The 18720-nt window shown below is 31.8% G+C and overlaps 1 protein-coding gene across 1 annotated transcript; it reads right to left on the bottom strand.

The window, feature by feature from the left end:
- Positions 1 to 11457: 11457 nt before the first annotated feature.
- Positions 11458 to 12144, bottom strand: LOC119687528. Its single transcript, XM_038101873.1, has one exon. It carries the CDS (start codon positions 12142 to 12144, stop codon positions 11458 to 11460), a length of 687 nt encoding a protein of 228 aa, XP_037957801.1.
- Between the last annotated feature and the right edge of the window lie 6576 nt (positions 12145 to 18720).

The raw sequence follows: 18720 nt of genomic DNA, 5'->3' as shown, positions 1-18720 counted from the left end.
GCTAACTGATTCACTTAATTTTTATTTTACTTTTCGCTCTAAACGTTCTTCCTCAGCAACTGACTCCCCCATCTCAAAAACAAAAACCTCATGCCCAAAATGATGTAAACATCTAGCAACAACTATATGGCGTGCCTATCTCACGCCACATAACCGTTACTAGAGACTATAGAGGCGGTTTACAATAAAAATTAATATATTAATATTATAATAATTATCAAATAATACTATATCTCAACTACAATTTCCATTTAAATAAGAAAATAGGTCGTAATCTAGTTAAACTAGATACACAACACATTAGCGTATTATACGAGGGCTGCTATATACATATATTTCTGGCCTAATATTGAAAATACCAATATTTATCATCAAAAATTATTTTATTGTTTTTCAAAGTATTCTCCAGTCTGATTTATACACTTTTGCATACGCTCTAACCAAGTGTCGATGCAATTTTTCCACTCCGATTGAGATACCTCCAAAACATTGTTTTTGAACGCTTCAACAGCAACTTCCGGCGTCGAAAATCGTTGACCAAGCATTTTTTTCTTGATGTGCTGGAATAAAAAGAAGTCATTGGGTGCCAAGTCAGGGCGGTACGGCGGAGAACTCATCAATTCGACGTTTTGGCCGGCGCTGGTTTAAGCCGATCTGTGAGAGCTTGTCATTGTGAACAATGAAACTCAGTGGTTTTTGTATCTAATAGTGTTTTCGAAGAGTTCGTGACTTTTGTTTTGCTACGAGTGGCTATACATACTCGAACTTTTTCTTTTATAAGTTTTAAAATTTCATCTTCTTGCGGGTTATTTAGCTTGCGGTTGGACATCTTGTCATCATGTATTGGTATCAGTGTATCTGAATCTATTTTAATTCTAGATAAAGCATCTGCATTGGTGTTGATTTTTCCTTTCTTGTATATTATTTCAAAGTCGTAGTCAGACAAATCTACACGAATCCTAGTCATTTTTGAAGAAGGATTCTTATGAACAAATATAGAGATAAGGGGTCTATGATCAGTGATAACATAGAATCGTTTACCATATACGTATGGTCGAAAGTAATTTATTGCCCAATGTATAGCAAGAAATTCTTTTTCAATACCTGGCTTGTTCAAGTCGTGTTTTTGTAAGGCTTTATTTGCATAACATATTGGCAAATCACAATCAATTTCGCCTTGCAATAGGACTGCACCAAGTGCATAGTCTTAAGCATCTGTGGTTATGATGAATGGTTTATCGAAGTCTGGGTACCTAAGAATTGGTGGACTTATTAATATGGATTTAAGTGTTTCGAAAGCAATGTCACAATCTGAACTCCATTTAAATGTTTTGTTCTTTTTTAGCAACTGGTTTAAAGGTTTTGCTATTAATGCAAAATTTGTGATGAATCTTCTATAATAACATAATTGCAGAAGGGTACGTATCTCCTCACTTCGTGAACGTTTATCGGTTTGGGATACTCTTGTATAACCTTATGCTTCGCTGGCTCAGTCTTGACACCTTGCTCTGCTATTAAATGTCCTAGATATGTGACTTCATGCTTTAGGAAATTACATTTCTCAGGATTTAGTTTTAGATTGTATTCGCTCAAACTTTTGAAAACTTTTTCTAAATTGATATTATGGTGTTTTAAACTATTGCCATATATTATGATATTGTCGACATACAGAAAAGCTTCATTATCGAGGCCTGTTAATGCTAATGTTAGCATTCGTTGAAAACTGTTTGAACTAATCTTCAAACCAAAAGGTAGTCTTTTGAACTCATAGTGGCCGTCGGTAGTAGAAAAAGCAGTTTTTTGTCGAGATTGGATACCTAGATCTACCTAGCTTGTCCAATATGCCTTCGAGACGTGTCAACGGGAATTTATCGTTTACTAGTTTATCATTTAATTTACTGTAATCAATCACAAATCTCCACTTTTTATCATCGTTTGATGATTTTTTTGGTGCTAACAATATCGGTGAATTGTATGTTTGATGGCTGAATAATATCATCTTCTAATAATTTATTAACCTGGGATTTAATGTTATCATTTTGGCTATGTGGTAATCTATAATTTTTCATATAGTATTCATCGCAATGTATACATTCATTTGTTATATATCTAGGAGCATCTAAGATTAATCTAAGGGTTTTTGATTGAAAATGTTGGATAATCTCAATATTTGAAGATGCAGCAGTTCCCCAGAGTTCAATGCCATATGTCCAGATTGGTTTGAGTATCGCTTTGTAGATAAGAAGTTTATTTTCCACGGAAAGCTTTGAAGTTTTGTTCAGTATCCAGTAGAGCTCCCGCACTCTGATGCCAAGTGCTTTTCTTTTGGTAAAAATATGGTGCTTCCAAGTTAGTTTTGTGTCAAAGTGTATTCCTAAATATTTCACTTGGGTAGATTGAGGGATTAAAATATCGTTAAGGCGTACCGGTGGGCAATTTTTCCTTCTCATTGTAAAGGTTATTTGTGAAGACTTAGTCTCATTTGCTTTTATTCTCCAGGTTTTAAGCCACTGGGAAATGTTATCTAGCGCTCGCTGCAGTTTGTTGGATGCTAACTGGTGATTTTCGTCTGTAGCAATTACCACAGTATCATCGGCAAAAGTTCCAATCTCAATACTAACGGTGGTAGGCAAGTCGTTAGTGAAGAGTAAGTATAACACAGGTCCCAAGACACTGCCTCATCCCCCTGTTTTACAAAGAAATATCGTGATTCGAAGTTAGATTTTAAGAAAATATAGCAATTAGTTGGGAGCATCTTTTTAAGCTTAAACAATAGGCCGTTATGCCAAACTTTATCAAATGCCTGGGATATGTCCAGAAATGCTGCTGTGCAGTACTTCCTTTTGTCAAATGCTGTATGTATAACATTAACCACTCTGTGTACTTGCTCTATTGTACTGTGTTTTTTTCTAAAACCAAATTGATATTCCGGAATTAGTCTCCTTCTATTGACAATGGGCATTAATCTGGTAAAAAATAAATTTTCCAACAACTTTGACATAACCGGTAGAAGACTAATTGGTCTATATGACTTAACATCTTTTGCCGTTTTCCCAGGTTTGAGTATCATGGTAATTTGAGCCACCTTGAATTGGGGAGGGATAAAGCCTTTTGTGACAATAGAATTAAAAATGTTTCGCAGCAGTACTATTGCTTCATCCGGTAACTCCTTTAATATTTTTGAAGTACTTAGGTCATAGCCGGGTGCTTTATTTATTTTTAGTTTTTTGATTTCGAATTTTATATCGAAAATGGAGAATTTTTGTATTGTATTGTATTTTATATTTAAAAAAAAAAAAGAAAGGCAATAAACTATTAAATAGCGAGTCAAGAGTGGCAATGAAATTTAGTGAGATATATTAAATCAGATTCTTGTTCGAATTTTTTGTAATGTAAACATTTCAACATATATTTCATTATTTATTTTGCACATATATTAACATAGATATTATTTACATTATATCTATTAAAAATTAAATTTTCTCTTTTTTTTTTTTTAAATGATATAGTTTACTTTGCAAAATTTTTTTTTTGTAATTTAAATTTGTATAATAATATTTATTTAATTAGTATAATAAAAATTTTTTTTTGTATATATTTATTTTATTTTGTATATATATATGTGGTAATATTATTGTTTTATTATTATAATTTTAAATATATTACACTAAAAGCATGTGTTTATTAATAAAAGTTATTGAGATAATTTCGCGTCGTATAAATTAATAAAAGTTGTTGAAATAATTTCGCGTTGTATACTTCTTTTCTTCGTCGTTTCGTCGTAAAAACAAACACGTCTTTTCGCTTGCAAGTTTCTCACGCAACTACCCATTTAATAAAAGTCAGCTGTTAACTCAAAAGTAGGGGCAGAGTTGCATTTTAGATATTCTTATCCCACATATATATTTAGTTATATAATATAATTTAGTTATATAATACAATTAATTTTAGTAAATATTTGTACTTCATTGCTACGTCTAGAGTGTATACTCTTATGAACGTATTTTTTAATATATATATTTATCTTATATGCAATGAATAATACAATTATAACAATAATTAACGTAATCACAACTACCTGTTCTGTTGAATTTGTTGGGTGTTGTATGCTGTTGTTGTTAGTAATGTCCGTCTTCTGTTGGATAGTTTCGTCCTTGCTGAACCAACCCATGTTTTTTAATTTATAATGCTTCAATTGTAGGTGTTGCCAAGGTATTGGCCACGAGACTGGATCTTTGTTGACAATTGTGGTGATATTGGTTGCTTTTTTATTTTTTATTTATTTTTTTTTTTTATAATTTTTACATTATAAATAGTTCGTTCGCCTAGTCTATTAAATTTTTTTATTTTTTTTTTTGTTTTAGATGATTATCTAATAGATACTAGTTAATTTTATTAATTCATTTGTTTTTTTTTTACTTATAACCCAATGTCATTATGACTCAATCAACTCAATTTAATATTAATATAATTCACTTTGTTCGTTTCACATAATTTATTTATTTATCCATTCACATAAATAAATTTGTAATTTATTTAATTTAGTTCACTTTTATAATTTATTTAATTATTTGTAATTTATTTAATTTAGTTCACATGTATAATTCAATCAACTCAATTCATTTTCACTTAATGGGCCTTGCAACATTTCCAGGATCGCCATGTAAAAGTATCTTTTACCAAGTTTCATTCAAATTCAATAATAATTAAAACACAGACTTTATTTTAGTTATCCATTTATTTGTTTTATAATTTATCGAATTTACCGAGAGTCTATTTAGACGACCGGTCTTAGACTACATTTAAGATTCTCTTATGCTTAATCAAGATTCAACTTAAGACTAACTCTTCTTTTTCTATATCGATCCAAGACGGTTCGGTTTCTTATTTACTAACATAAATTTTATATACTTAAATTCTATTGGTTAAGATAATGTCTATAATTCTAATTTTACCTACTTATTCCATTGGTCAATTACCATGTGTTTCAATAACACACTTTTTAATTAGAAGTATTACGGGTGATCATATTGCATTTGCTTTGAATGCAATATGATTGCGGAAAACACAGTTTACTAACACAGCAGAGGAGCATGTATACACTTTATTATCTCACTAAAGTGAGGTTTCATATTGCAGCATTTTGGCTGCTTGGATATGGCTAAAGTCAATGATGGGAATATGCTGCATAGGCATTTCACAACATTGTACGTTAGCCATTCAAGGTTATTTTATATGCACCTTAGTAAACATTTATGGAATTATATGTATAAGTTATTTGTGGTCGAATCGCGGAGCGTGTTTAAAAAAAACATGTTACGCTTTCGGTTGAGAAGTATATCTGAATTTCTTTATTAATATTTGCTAGTGCGCTGCACTTACAAATTAATTTGATTATTTTACAAAATTTTAAATTAATATAATTTTATTTATTATTTTAATACAATAGCAATATCAGCTGCCCTTACAAATTATTTGGCTTATTCTATAATTTGATTTCTAGTTATTGATTAAGTACAATAACAATGTCAACACGCGCTTGCTTTGGGTTCTTTGCACCGTAATGGAATTCGCTATTGCATAAACCATTGCTGCAATAAAGCGACAATTTTAATTGTGCGCATGGAGTGGGTCGCTGACATCGTTGTTACATATTAATGCTGACGCATGGTCAACACTGGTTAACTTATACAAAGTGTATGCATGCTATACCATTTGCTTCGAAGTGCTTATTCCACGAACAACTTTCGTTAGATTTGGCTCGTCTTCGAAGACTCACATGGTCGATTGTTGTTTTGTTTCGGGCTCATACGCTCGTACTAGAGCATACAAAAATATATACGAATATATACAAATGTATACAAACAAAACAAAATCAGAACAAGTGCGTATTTTTAATTAAAACAATTTTAAAAATTCAATAAATATTTAAATATCATATAAATCATTCAAATCGTTTAGGTACGTGTTAAAAGTTTGATATAACAATTTAAACCAATAAAAATAAAAGAATTTTTATCATTTGTGATGACCCCGACGTGATACTATTGTATAAACGTGAACATTTTGCAGCGTTGATCAAATTGGTCAGCAGATATTAAATTAGTTGGCGACAGCAGTTGTGTGATATATCGTTCTTTATAAAATGGCTAACGTTGAAGAGATATTCGCGCAACAACAAACGATCGGAGATGAAGTAAACCGTATCATCACTGAAGAACTTTTAATATTTTTCAAAAGTTTAATAAAAAATACGGGGCTTTTTATTTTAATACTTACAAACTTTATTATTCATAAAAAACTCACTAGTTACTTCTGCTACTTGCGCACGTCAACCGAACCGTCTTTGTTGCAGAGTAACAATCAGAAATGCCAGTAGAAATCAGAAATGAGCAAAAGTGCATTGCTCGACCGTATTTAGAAAAAGACAAAAGCAAGCGTTGCCATGTAATAATTATCGACGAGCTTTTATCAGTTGAAGTGCGCAAGTGGTGAATAGAGCTTAATGTTTTAACATGTATTTCAGTAATAAGATTTCAAGCAATAATGTTTTATATAATAATAATTATGATTAAAATTAAAATATTATAAATAATAATATAAATAATAATATAAATAATAATATTTTATAAAATAATATTACAAAAGAATATTTTTTTTGTTTTTTGTTTTTATTAACGAATCTTAGAAAGTTGTGCAGAAGCGTTAAGATATTGCAACTGGTATAAAATTAAAATAATACTAACAAGCAATTTGGTTGGAGTTACATAATTAAGAGAAAACGCATTGAATATTTAAGGCTCAAAGAAGCATACATGAAAAATAAAGTATGTGGTAATTTATTTCGATAAGTTCGGCTATAGTTTTCTGCTTTAACCGACTTCGAAGAGGATTCGCCTGGAAAAGACTAGATGTTGTAACGTTAACGTGACATTGCAGGCGCTGTTTGTGTGCCATTGCACATTTCTTCGACTCTTCAGATATTATTGGCATACGAGGATTACGATGTAGTTCGCAATTTCTTACGTAGAATGGTGCATTTACAATGTTTCGGAGTACCTTGTTTTGCAAGCGTTAATAGTAGTGATATGCTTTTTGCTGGCGGACCCCTAGAACTCTAAGCCGTAAGTCCAGATTGGCTTTAGAATATATTTGTATAAGAGGAGTTTGTTGTGTATAGATAGTTTTCGGCGTTTGGCAATGTGGTTGTATAATTTGCTTAGCTTTATATCAAGTTCATTGTGTTTTTTCTTCACATGAGCCTTCCAGCGCAATTTGGCGTCGAGTGTAATACCAAGATATTTGGTTTCATCGGCGTATGGGACAGCGGTGTCAATGTATACTGGTTTGTAGGAAGTCTTTTACGAAGTCTTTTCGTATTTGACGTTAAATTATCGGTAATCAAGGTATGATAAAAGCACTTCATAGTACTATACAGGAAGCATGATTTTCAATTTTTAAAGAAAACCTGCCTTGTCAAAAATTTGTGACACATCGAGGAATACGGTGAAATATACTTTTTTTCTCTTCTACCGCGTTTTCTATGGTGCTAACAACTCTATGCAGTTGGTCAATTGTTGAGTGATTTTACCTAAAACCAAACTGATGGATTGGAATTAATTTTTTTTCCTCTATTATTGGTAACAGTCGCGTCAGGAGCAGTTTTTGGAATAGCTTCGATAGGAACGGTAGTAGAGATATTGGCCTGTATGAGGTTACCTCTTTTGGCGGTTTGCCAAGCTTGGGTATCATGATGACCTCAGCACATTTTCAGTATATCGAGACATACCTGATGCGAAAGCATGTATTGAGCAAGTTGGCCAGATAGTCGATACAATTTTTTAGCAGGTGGCGCAGGACTTCAGCCGTGATTAAATTAAAACCAGGTGATTTTTTGAGTTTCATTTTGTATATTTCGTTTATAACTTCGTTTGGTGTAACTGGTTGGAAGTGTAACTGATGCTGGTTGAATTTGATGTTTTTGTATGATTTTATTTCTGAATGTAGCTGTTTATTTGCTAAATTAAATTTTGATTTGATTTCTGGAGATCTGGTTTGGTGCCAGCGTTTGCGTAGTTTTCGCTTTCGTGCAATTAACTCCATGATAAAGCGCGGAAATTTTTTTCCATGGGAAACAAATTTTAGCGTAGGTGTACTATTCCAGGTTGCGTGTTGAAGTTGTTGAGTTGTAACGACACGGATTCGTCGTTTTTATTTTGCAGAGGTATTACTCAGTCGTGGTCCGAGTCGTAGCAATAAATTTCTATTGACTCGTTCGTAAATGGTAAATCAAGGAAAGTTAAAAGACCGTTGGTTGTGTTTTTATTAATATTATTTATTGGAATTTTCGAACTACTTTACTCTAGTCTTGATATTATAAAATTTTACTTTACTTCCGGCCAAACACGTCAGAACATCAGAGGCATTAAAAATCTACTCAATATGTTTTTAGCCAAAGACGTCAGAACATCAAAGGCGTTATAAAATCTACTCAATAAGTTTTTAGCCAAAGAAGGCGTTATAAAATCTATTCAATAGGTTTTATCCAAAGACGTCAGAACATCAAAAGCGTTATCAAATCTACTCAATAAGTTTTTAGCCAAAGACGTCAGAACATCAAAGGCGTTATAAAATCTACTCAATAAGTTTTTAGCCAAAGAAGGCGTTATAAAATCTATTCAATAGGTTTTATCCAAAGACGTCAGAACATCAAAAGCGTTATCAAATCTACTCAATAAGTTTTTAGCCAAAGACGTCAGAACATCAAAGGCGTTATAAAATCTACGCAATAAGTTTTTAGCTGAAGACGTCAGAACACCCAAGGCGTTATAAAATCTACTCAACAAGTTTCTACAGATTGATTTAGCCTTAGGACATATATTAGTAAATAAAATTTACTTTATATGTCCCCTCTTCTTTGGGGTGAGTGAGCCATTAGGTCGTGTTGTTTTGCACCGTCTTCACTCCGACTTGTCCCTGACGGCTGATCCGTACTTGATATATGATGTTATCGATGGTGCGTCGGAACTTTATCTGCTGTCCGGGTCGGCGATATGGAAATAGTCGCTGGATCTCATTCTCCAGATCCTCTGGCCACTTTGGTTGCTCGGCTGTAATTCTTACCTTGATGTTGCTAATGGTGTTATCTGGTTCTTTCGCTTGTGGTATCGTACTGGGAACCTCGTTTTGCACCTGTCCTGCTAGGATTTGTTGCAAGACGTCATCGATGACTGTAGGTGCTGGTGTTTCCATCCGACTTAGCAGGTCCATCAAGTTATTGTCGCTATAGTGTAACTCGTCGGTTAGTGCGGCAATATCCAATTCGTAGAGCATGTTACCGGATGTTTCTGTAGCGGTCTCGGCTTTATTTAGTTTGCTTGATTTTGCTCGCCGTCCGTCTGCTTTCCCCTTTTCTGTGCGGTCGCTTGGTAGCACCTTGGGTGTAGTGTGACTGGGGCCCTTCACCGCTTTCACACGAGGCGTTGGTTTTTTGTACAAAATTATAGCCTTTTGGCGTGGCGTTGGTTGCCCGTTTCTCGATGGTGCTACGGTAATTCTCCTTGCATATTCCTCCTTATTCTTCTGGCCGGATGGTTCCGATTCTTCCGGTAATAACTGGCTGCGTGGCCTAGCGGCATTAAGCGCTTCTATTTGTTTGCTACATTTTGTCGCGGTCGTTAAGAATTTATCTTCGTCGATGGGCTTCTTAGTTGTTGTGCTCTTTGTTTTACTTGACATACTGGTGTAGCTGATTTCTGATCCGTGTGTTTAGCTTGTAAGTTTAAAACTGACTGAAGTATTTTTGGGTACTTGCTGAAGATTATTTTTTTTTTCTAACGGTGCTTCTCGATTTTGTAGGGGACAGCCTCGTTCAGGAGGTCGTGGGTTTTTTCTACTTATTACTCTGGCTTTTTGATATTATTACTGATGTGCACTCTAAGATCGGCAACGTGGGCTGTGATTGGTCTTCCTGCTTTGCATGGAGTGAGATGTATGGTCCATTGTATCGCGGTGAAGTCGTTGGCGGCCTTAGACAAGTGATGTTGTTTCACCCAAACGATCTGGTTGAGACGCGGCTTCCAATTTCTTCTTCGTAGGTTGTAATAGTGTGCCTGGGTGTCTGCAGCGTTCCGAAGGTTCTCTCTGACATTTTTGAATACTCTTTGGAGTTTGTGTGCTCGTGTGATTGGTGTTAGCGAGGCTTCGGCATTTCCAGGGGTGCATTCGTCAAAGAATGACGCCGGTAATCTAGGTTCACGCCCTTGAAGTAAATATGCCGGGCTGTATTTGGTGGAGTCAGACGAAGCTGTATTGATCCCTAGCATTCCTGTACTAGTTGGGACATTAGGGTTTTCACTGTCCGATTTGTGCGTTCCGTCGGATTTTCTTGCGGCGTGTATATTATATTATTATATTATATTATATTATATTAGAAAAAAAACAATGTGAACTGAAATGTATATTTCTATTCACCGACTATTGATTTTATAGTAGAAATGTTTATTTCTATCATATTTAAAAAAAAACAATGTGAACTGAAATGTATATTTCTATTCATCGATTTGGTTTACAAGTAATTATATAATAGAAATGTTTATTTCTATTATATTTAAAAAAAACAATGTGAACTGAAATGTATATTTCTATTCACCGATTTGGTTTACAAGTAATTATATAATAGAAATGTTTATTTCTATTATATTTAAAAAAAAACAATGCGAACTGAAATGTATATTTCTATTCACCGATTTGGTTTACAAGTAATTATATAATAGAAATGTTTATTTCTATTATATTTTAAAAAAAACAATGCGAACTGAAATGTGTATTTCCGTTCACCGATGTATCAGCTTGCAAGTTTAGAACGATGTCTTTACTAGCTCGATGCTTCGCTGACTTCCAGTCTACTGCTTTTGCTTCGCCTTTTATACCTGCGATGTGCGAAGCAAACAGTATGTTTGTTCTTGCAATTGCAACGGTGCGTTGTTTACAAGTTTTATTAGTGGTTTTGTTGTGTGTTTTTTTTTTCTTGTTTTTTTATTTTGTCTATATTTTGTTTTTTTATTATTGTGTCATAAAATTTATGAGTGTAAATTTTATGTTACACTTCCCCGGTTTTTCCATTGAATTGAAGGACTCTGATTACCTCGTAGAATGATTCCTTGTTCGTTTCCTTGGATTTTTGAAAATTTTAAAGAACTTGTCTTGGACTATGATGTTATGATTGTCATCTTTTTGTTTAAGTATACCTAAACGTCTTAATTGTTGCTGGCGATTTTGACTACTATTTGGAATCTCAGTCTCGACGAAACATTGTCTTACTAGCGTTGGTGACGTGGTTCCTTTTGCCTTCGCTTGATCTACGTTAAAGTTCTCCTGAGGTGGCAGTTGTTCCTGTTGACTAACGCGATTAATTGAAACTTATGTAATTGGCCACACTTTTTACACTCTTTTTTACTATGTTTTTGTTGTACCGAAACGGGTCTTGCAATCCGTTTGTTTTTTTAGCCCAGCAACCACGTTTTCATTTACTGTTTTCAGTATTGTTGTTGCATTTTGTCGTGCAATTTCAATATTTTTTGCTATTTCCAACGCTTTACCCCATTTAATATCACCTTCACTCAAAAGACGTTCTTTGATATGTTTAAAGTTGAGGGATAAGCCACAAATAAATACATCTCTAACCAAATCTTCACGCAGATCTTTAAACTCACATGTAGTGCTCAAGTTTTGTAGCGCTGTTGCGTATTCGCTTATAGTTTCTTCTGAGTTCTGTTGGAGCGTAAAGAATTTGTACCGTTCCATAGCCACGTTAGCTTTTGGAATAAAGTATTCACTGAAATTTTTTAACACATTTTCTAATTTTACTTCTTCTATATCCATGTTAAATGAATTAAAAATGTCAATACAATCTGCCCCCAAGTGGTGCAGTAAAAGTGCAACTTTGCGACGTTCTTGTTGTTCTTCTAAATTCGTTGCAAGCATAAAAATATGGAACTGCTTGCTCCAACTTTTCCATTCTTGAGCCAGATTAGTTGACCTTATATTTAACGGCGGTAGCGTTGTAGCAAAAATTTGACTATTTCCACTCATTTTATTATGTTTAATTTCTTTTTCTATTTCTTTTTCATCACCTGACACCATGTTATATTTTATATAACCAACTGAGTAATATATTTATGTATATAAGTAAAACGATATGTCTTTTACTTATGACAGCCTGACTTCGACTGAATCTATTTATTCAATATGTATTACAACTAATAATTATAGAGTTGTAATTATACTACTGAATTATACAACAGTATTGACTACACTTTATTGAATGTCTAGGTGGACTATAAACGGCTGTTAAGCAAAGTTTGATTCCTGCAGTTTCAAATGTTACAGTTGTTGCTTAGGATTCATCAGTGGCAATTTTTTCTTCTTCATAGTGCTTTAGAGATTTTCGAAGAATTATGGCTGATCCACCTCGCGAACAGTTGCTAGAGTGTAATGTATGGTAGACATAGAAGTCTCGAAATTCAATATAAGACTGATTGTTAAAATGTGTTTCGGCAATTAAACAAATATCCACATTTTTTGTTATTAATAATGCTTCAAGCTCATGTTGATGTTTTAAAAGACCGTTGGCATTCCACAGCATTATTTTAAGATTTCTACTCATCATTGTAGTTTAGATATTTTTTCTTCTAATTTAAGCAAACGCTTTTCTATTGTTAAATAAATCTTTTCTTGTGAATTGATTTTTGTTAAAATTTGGGTAAGTAGATCCTGTTCGATATTTTGAGGAGCAATGCCTTTTGTGATTTCAGATTAAATTTGAACTGTCAGTGGAGCTCTTTTGTGTGAATTCATGCTTGCTGACTGGTTTTGAATTCGTTTTAATAATAGAGTTCTTACCTATAGAGTCATGGTTGCTATCAGTAGATTCAGTTGGATTTATTTTACTCTGATGGGCTTGGAATTTACCAGTTTTCTGTTTGCGAAGTTTTTGGAGTTCGCGTGCAACAATACAGCCGCGGTAATTGGCAGGGTGAGACTCACCCAAATTACAGCATTTTGGTTGTTGTGCAATAGGCTTTAAACAGTCTTCTGTCTTGTGCTTGCCTGCACATTTAACGCATCTCGGTTCCTTCCCACAATAGTTTTTTGTATGACCATACGTTTGGCAAGACTTGCATTGAGGAATTTGATAGGAAGTTTTCGGTAATTCAATGGATACAACGGAATTCAATATGGTTTTGATATTGAAAATTTTATTGATATCGTCATTGGTATCGAATGTTAGGGCAAACATATTTAATGGACTTTTGTTACGCCATTGAAGCTTATTGATTGCACTCAATGGATTAAACCTCTGTATTTTAAGATCTTCAATAATAAGACCTGATTCGCATGAGTGGTGCCAGTTTTTTACTATAACTCGAATTGGTCTTGTTTGCTTGTTTTCATAGCTGTGCCATGAAAAGTTTAGAGATGATAACGTTTTTGTAACTTAGCGATAGTCGTCAACATCAATTAAGTTAATTTTATAGATGCCATTGTTTAGCAACTTTGTAGTAAACTGTTTCGTGGCATTAATTTTAAGAATCTCAAGGACTTTTTTATATTCCAGATTACTAGATAACATTATAGGCGGTGAATGCTTTTGTGTGTTTGGTGCTTTAGTTTGAGCGTCTGTGTTGGACGTATTCTCCTTAGTCAAATTATTTGCGGTTTCGACTTCTGGGGATGAGTCCGCTTTACGCTTTTTGCTTGGTTTCTTAATATTTTTTTTTTTATTATCCAGTCGGTTTCACGAGCTAGTTCATCTTCATCAGTTTCATATATTGGTTTTTGGATTTCTTTTGAAGTTTGTGTTGACAATGCAGTCTTGAGCGTTTCATTTTCAAGTTGAAGTCTTGATACTTCTTCTTTAAGTTGCAAGCATAGAGCTACAACTTCTTTGAGCTTGTTTGAGGACATCGTTTCTAGACTACTTTATTTGAAGAATTTATATATATTTATATTAGTAAAAGTTATTTTTATTAATATTGAAATAAAATGATAAATTTGATAAAATTACAATCTTAATTGAAAATTTGTTAATATTTTAGGCGTCCTTTCGCGTTTTTTACTTTTATTTTATTTATTTGGTGTAAGTTTGCACTTTAACTATATAATTACACAATTACACAAATTTGTTAGATGTAATTTGTTTAGTTATTCTGATGATTTGCAACACTTTTTTATTATATTTATTATGAGCTTTTGAGCTTTATTTGCTGTCTCTATCAGCTGTTTTCGAGTATGTGTGTTTAGAGGTAAACAAAAAACAAAGTCATAATTTACTTTATTAAAAATAGAAGAAATTAATATAACAATGTTTTATCTTTTAATTTTATTCGAGTATTATTATTTTTGTAAACCCCGTTTAAGAGTCACTATCTCAATTGTTTGCACTAAGTTTAATATCACCTTCCGCGACTTTTCATGAGAAAAAACCCTAAAAGTTACGGAGTGATTTTTGTTTGCGCGCACACATTTCAAAGTTTTTGCAACCGAGAACTTGTGACAAAATATGAGCGTGTATTTAAAAGTGGAATTGATGCAGCAATGCAACGGGAATCCAAAGATTGACAGAATATAATAATATAATTATGTGATTACAACTTTAATAAAACAAAATATTATAGGTTTATTATTATTTATTGACTGCATCCGATGGGTATGCAGGTTTTAATTAGAATGATTTTCTTATGCTATGCTTCATAAGCTTGAATTAGTGTCCTCAGAGGCCGCTCATGGCACGGTGGCTAGCCCGGTATGCTCGCCAGTGTTGGGGTGGGGTTCTTGACACCTGAGGTTACACTGTAGACAACAACAAAAAAAAATCGTGCCATGCTTTAAGTTCTTATCCTATTAATCAGTCATTCATACTTCATTTATTTATATTCATATAAAAATACTATTCATCTAACAATTATTATAATCAACTAATAACTTAAATTCCTCATTATTTCATTGCTTAAAGAAAATTATTATCTACCTAATCCTTATGCTTTACATAAATTACTTCATTATTTCAAACAAAAAAAAACAACAAAAAAATAAAAATAAAATATATACTACCGAATATTTGGGTTTCCTAAATTTGAAGAAATCCTCATGGTATCCAATAGATCTTGTTCAGCCAAGGTGTAGTTATGCCCCTAAGCGTGAAATATGGTCACAACCTTATTACCACCCCTTTAGTTTAAAATTCCTAAATGCTCATGATGGACTTCAGAATTCCTTATAAAACTACCTCAAAGAAAAAAATACATAAAAAAAAAATTATATCTACATATATCTTTTTTTTTTTATATATTTGCTGTATTTTTAAATTAAATACAAAATTTTAAAATTTTTTACAATATGGTAAAATGGATAATAAAAAAAATTACAATATACTTGAGTACATATAAGTATATACAATATCTTACAATGTTTTTAATTCACAACTTTTTTTTTCTTTTTATATTCAGAATAGCATAACAATGAAATTGCAATATTCAATTTATTTCTATATTAACAAATTTAATCATACATAATTTCATAAATAAGTATAAAAATAAAGTAAATATATTCATATATAAATGAATATCTAACTAATGTATAAAAAAAACTCCCTAGCAAAGAAAAACACAAACGAGAAAGAGAAAAAAAAAAAAACCAAATGAATAAATATATAAAAATTTCAGTAATTGCACCTGAAATCTTCCGACCTAAAGATAGAGGAGAATCAGTGACATAGCAATTAAATCAAAAAAAACTGTTGCACTGATAATCAACAACAAAAAAATGTAAAAAAAAAACAAAAACAACTTGTAAAATATTTATTACTTCTCACAGAGATATTTGATTTTTTTTTCTTCTAAATCTGAAAAGTTGTTTGACAAATAATAATATCTTACCACCAGCCGCAGAAATGACGTCACTCCAGCCGTAGTTTATCTAGCTATAAATTTCAAATTAAAAAAAAATAAAAAAAATTCAATCTATAAATATATTTATAATTACGCTTATAATTATATTTTTTCTTTCTTTTTTCTTTTTTATTATTTCTTTTTTTTTTTTTTTTATATTTTTATAAATCAAAAAAATTATGATATATTTAAAATTTTCTCCTTCTTGCTATCAAGCATATATTTTCCGTGGTCTATGTATGCATATATATATATCCTTTTTTTTTCTTTTTTCTTTTCTTTTCTATTGTTTGCGTGTTCGTTTAGGACAAATGTCTCATTTGTATATATTAATTTTACAATTATTTTTCAATTATAACATATATATAATTTATTTATCAATATTTAACTACTAAAAAAAATGCGTTGAGAATATGTTCTTTGCATAAATCTATACTGTCTAAAATTTAGAGTTAGAACGCCTATCAGTTTAAAAAAAAAAAGTTCCTTCTTTCTTTCAGTTAGCCCGTTAAGAACGAGAATACCTTACCACCGTTGCCTCCTAACTGTGTATCCTGTGGCCGTTATTGTCGCTGCTTCCAGATATTTCTGCTTAATCCATTGCTCCCGAGTATGGTTTTTTTTTTCTCTGGATCTGCTGTCAGTTTTCAGACATCAAAGAATTGTGCACTACACCATCCATTTGAGGGATATAAATTATTTCTTGCACTATTTTATATCATCTTTTAAAATCTTTTGGGTTAAATTTTTAGTTAACTTTTTTTTTTTTTTTCAAATTTTAGGTAACTCTTGTATTTTTTTCTCTTTTAAATAAATTTTGATTAACCTTGAATTTCACTTTTACTTAGCGTTTTAAATCTTACGAATTTTTGAAATCTTTTAGCCAAGTTTTAGTTAATTTTTGAATATTTAATTCGTCTTTTTAAATTTTATAAATTTTTGAAATCTCTTAGTTAACTTTTAGTTCACTTTTTAATTATTTTTAACTCAATTTGAACTAATTTTAGAATGTTTATTTTTGAAATTTCTTAATTAACTTTTAGTTCACTTTTAAATTATTTTTAACTCAATTTGAACTAATTTTAGAATGTTTATTTTTTTCTTTGTCTTTGAACTTGTGCAATTTTTCTTTAGCTAAGCTTTAGTTCACTTTTAATTATTCATTAATATGTACCACTTCTAATCCTCAGTAAAACTCAAACAAGAAGAGGGCAACCAAACCTCTGCTAGCTCTTTTATAGTCATCTTGCCTAACTGACAAGATTTTCTATTACGTTAGGGATCCTGTTACCCCTTCAGTTACAGCAAAAAACGTTCTTGGCAACTATCCACCACTTTCCTGTTACCGGATTGCGTTTGTTGGCCTTGCTTAATTTTGTTTTGTGTTTGTTTACTTATTTGAGGGTGTTCACCTCAAAAAAAGCTCACTTTATTTTTTACTTCCAATAAAGCTAAAATTATATAAGTTTTATTTGTACTTGGCAATGCTATATTACGTCAAACTTCATTGGAGCTTTCGACATAATTCGCTTTCAATGATCTAGATCAAAACAAACCGAAACAAAAGCTTTCACACATTTCTTTCAACGTGCAATGCACGTTGAATTGTTTGAATAAAAGAATTAATAATAATCGGAAGTGAAATAATTGCCTATGAATTTTCTTAATCGCAAATTGGTGAAAGGGTTCTTAAAAAAACTGATGTTTGGAATTATTTGGACAATTTAACAAATTTATTTCATGAATGAAGTGTCCATGGAAGTCGCATGAAGTCCGAGGTAATGTCACTATTATACACATTATTTCATTAATTACTCGTGTACTTCTCCACAGGCCTACATAACAAGAGCTAAACTCAACATACAAAAATAAATTACGCTAGCAATTGTTATGTATCTAACTAAAAGGTAAAGCATGCAAAAATAAAATCTTATCCCATATAGTATGGTTTTGAATAACATGAAGGCATTGCTGCCTCATGTATGCTTAAGCAACAGGAATGTGCTGGCCATGTATAATTCATGTTGCTGTGCGGTACTAAGTAAATTATACTGTCTTTTTAGACTATTTAGCAACAACGTATATTTACTGAAGTTGCGTTAGATAAAATGTATATCTATATGTAAATGTATGCAAAAAAAAAATTTTTTAAAAAAAATGGATTTATCCATAAATTCATTCTAAACACATATAAATGATATTTTTTTATTTTTGATTTAATGAAACAAAGTTTATTTATAGTCTATTTTATTTTAAACTTACATCAATTTAAAAGAGAAAATTGCAAAAATGTGCTTTATATCATTTTATATTTCTAGATAAGTCTTAACGTATCCTTATGTACTATTATTAAGCTATTATCTTTCTTACTTTTTAGTGTGCAAATATTTCTATCATCAATACTAGTTACTATATAAGGTTCAATATATCTACTATCTAATTTATGTCCTGCTTCATTTGAAATTAACACTAAATTTTCTATATCTACCTTAATTCTATTTTCTTTTCTATCGTAGTTTGCTTTCTGCGTCTGTTTATACTTTTGTATTTAGGCATTAGCTCGTATTTGAGCTACTTGAAGTATGTATTTCAATTCCTTATCATATGATTCATAATTGTAAATAGGGTCTATTTGTTCTTGATGCAAAAATTCATATACTGAAGGTGTTTTGCCTTCAGGGACAGTAACCATATACTAAAGATGGCGTAGTATTATAACAATAAGTATAATATTTTAACCGTCTTTCCCAGTCAGTTTTATCAGATTTCA

The sequence above is a fragment of the Teleopsis dalmanni genome, chromosome 1 (genome assembly GCF_002237135.1).
Source record: "Teleopsis dalmanni isolate 2A chromosome 1, ASM223713v2, whole genome shotgun sequence".
Taxonomy (NCBI): Eukaryota; Metazoa; Arthropoda; class Insecta; order Diptera; family Diopsidae; genus Teleopsis; species Teleopsis dalmanni.
Note: the sequence above shows the minus strand (reverse complement) of the source record. Positions and strands in the feature narration are given on the sequence as shown.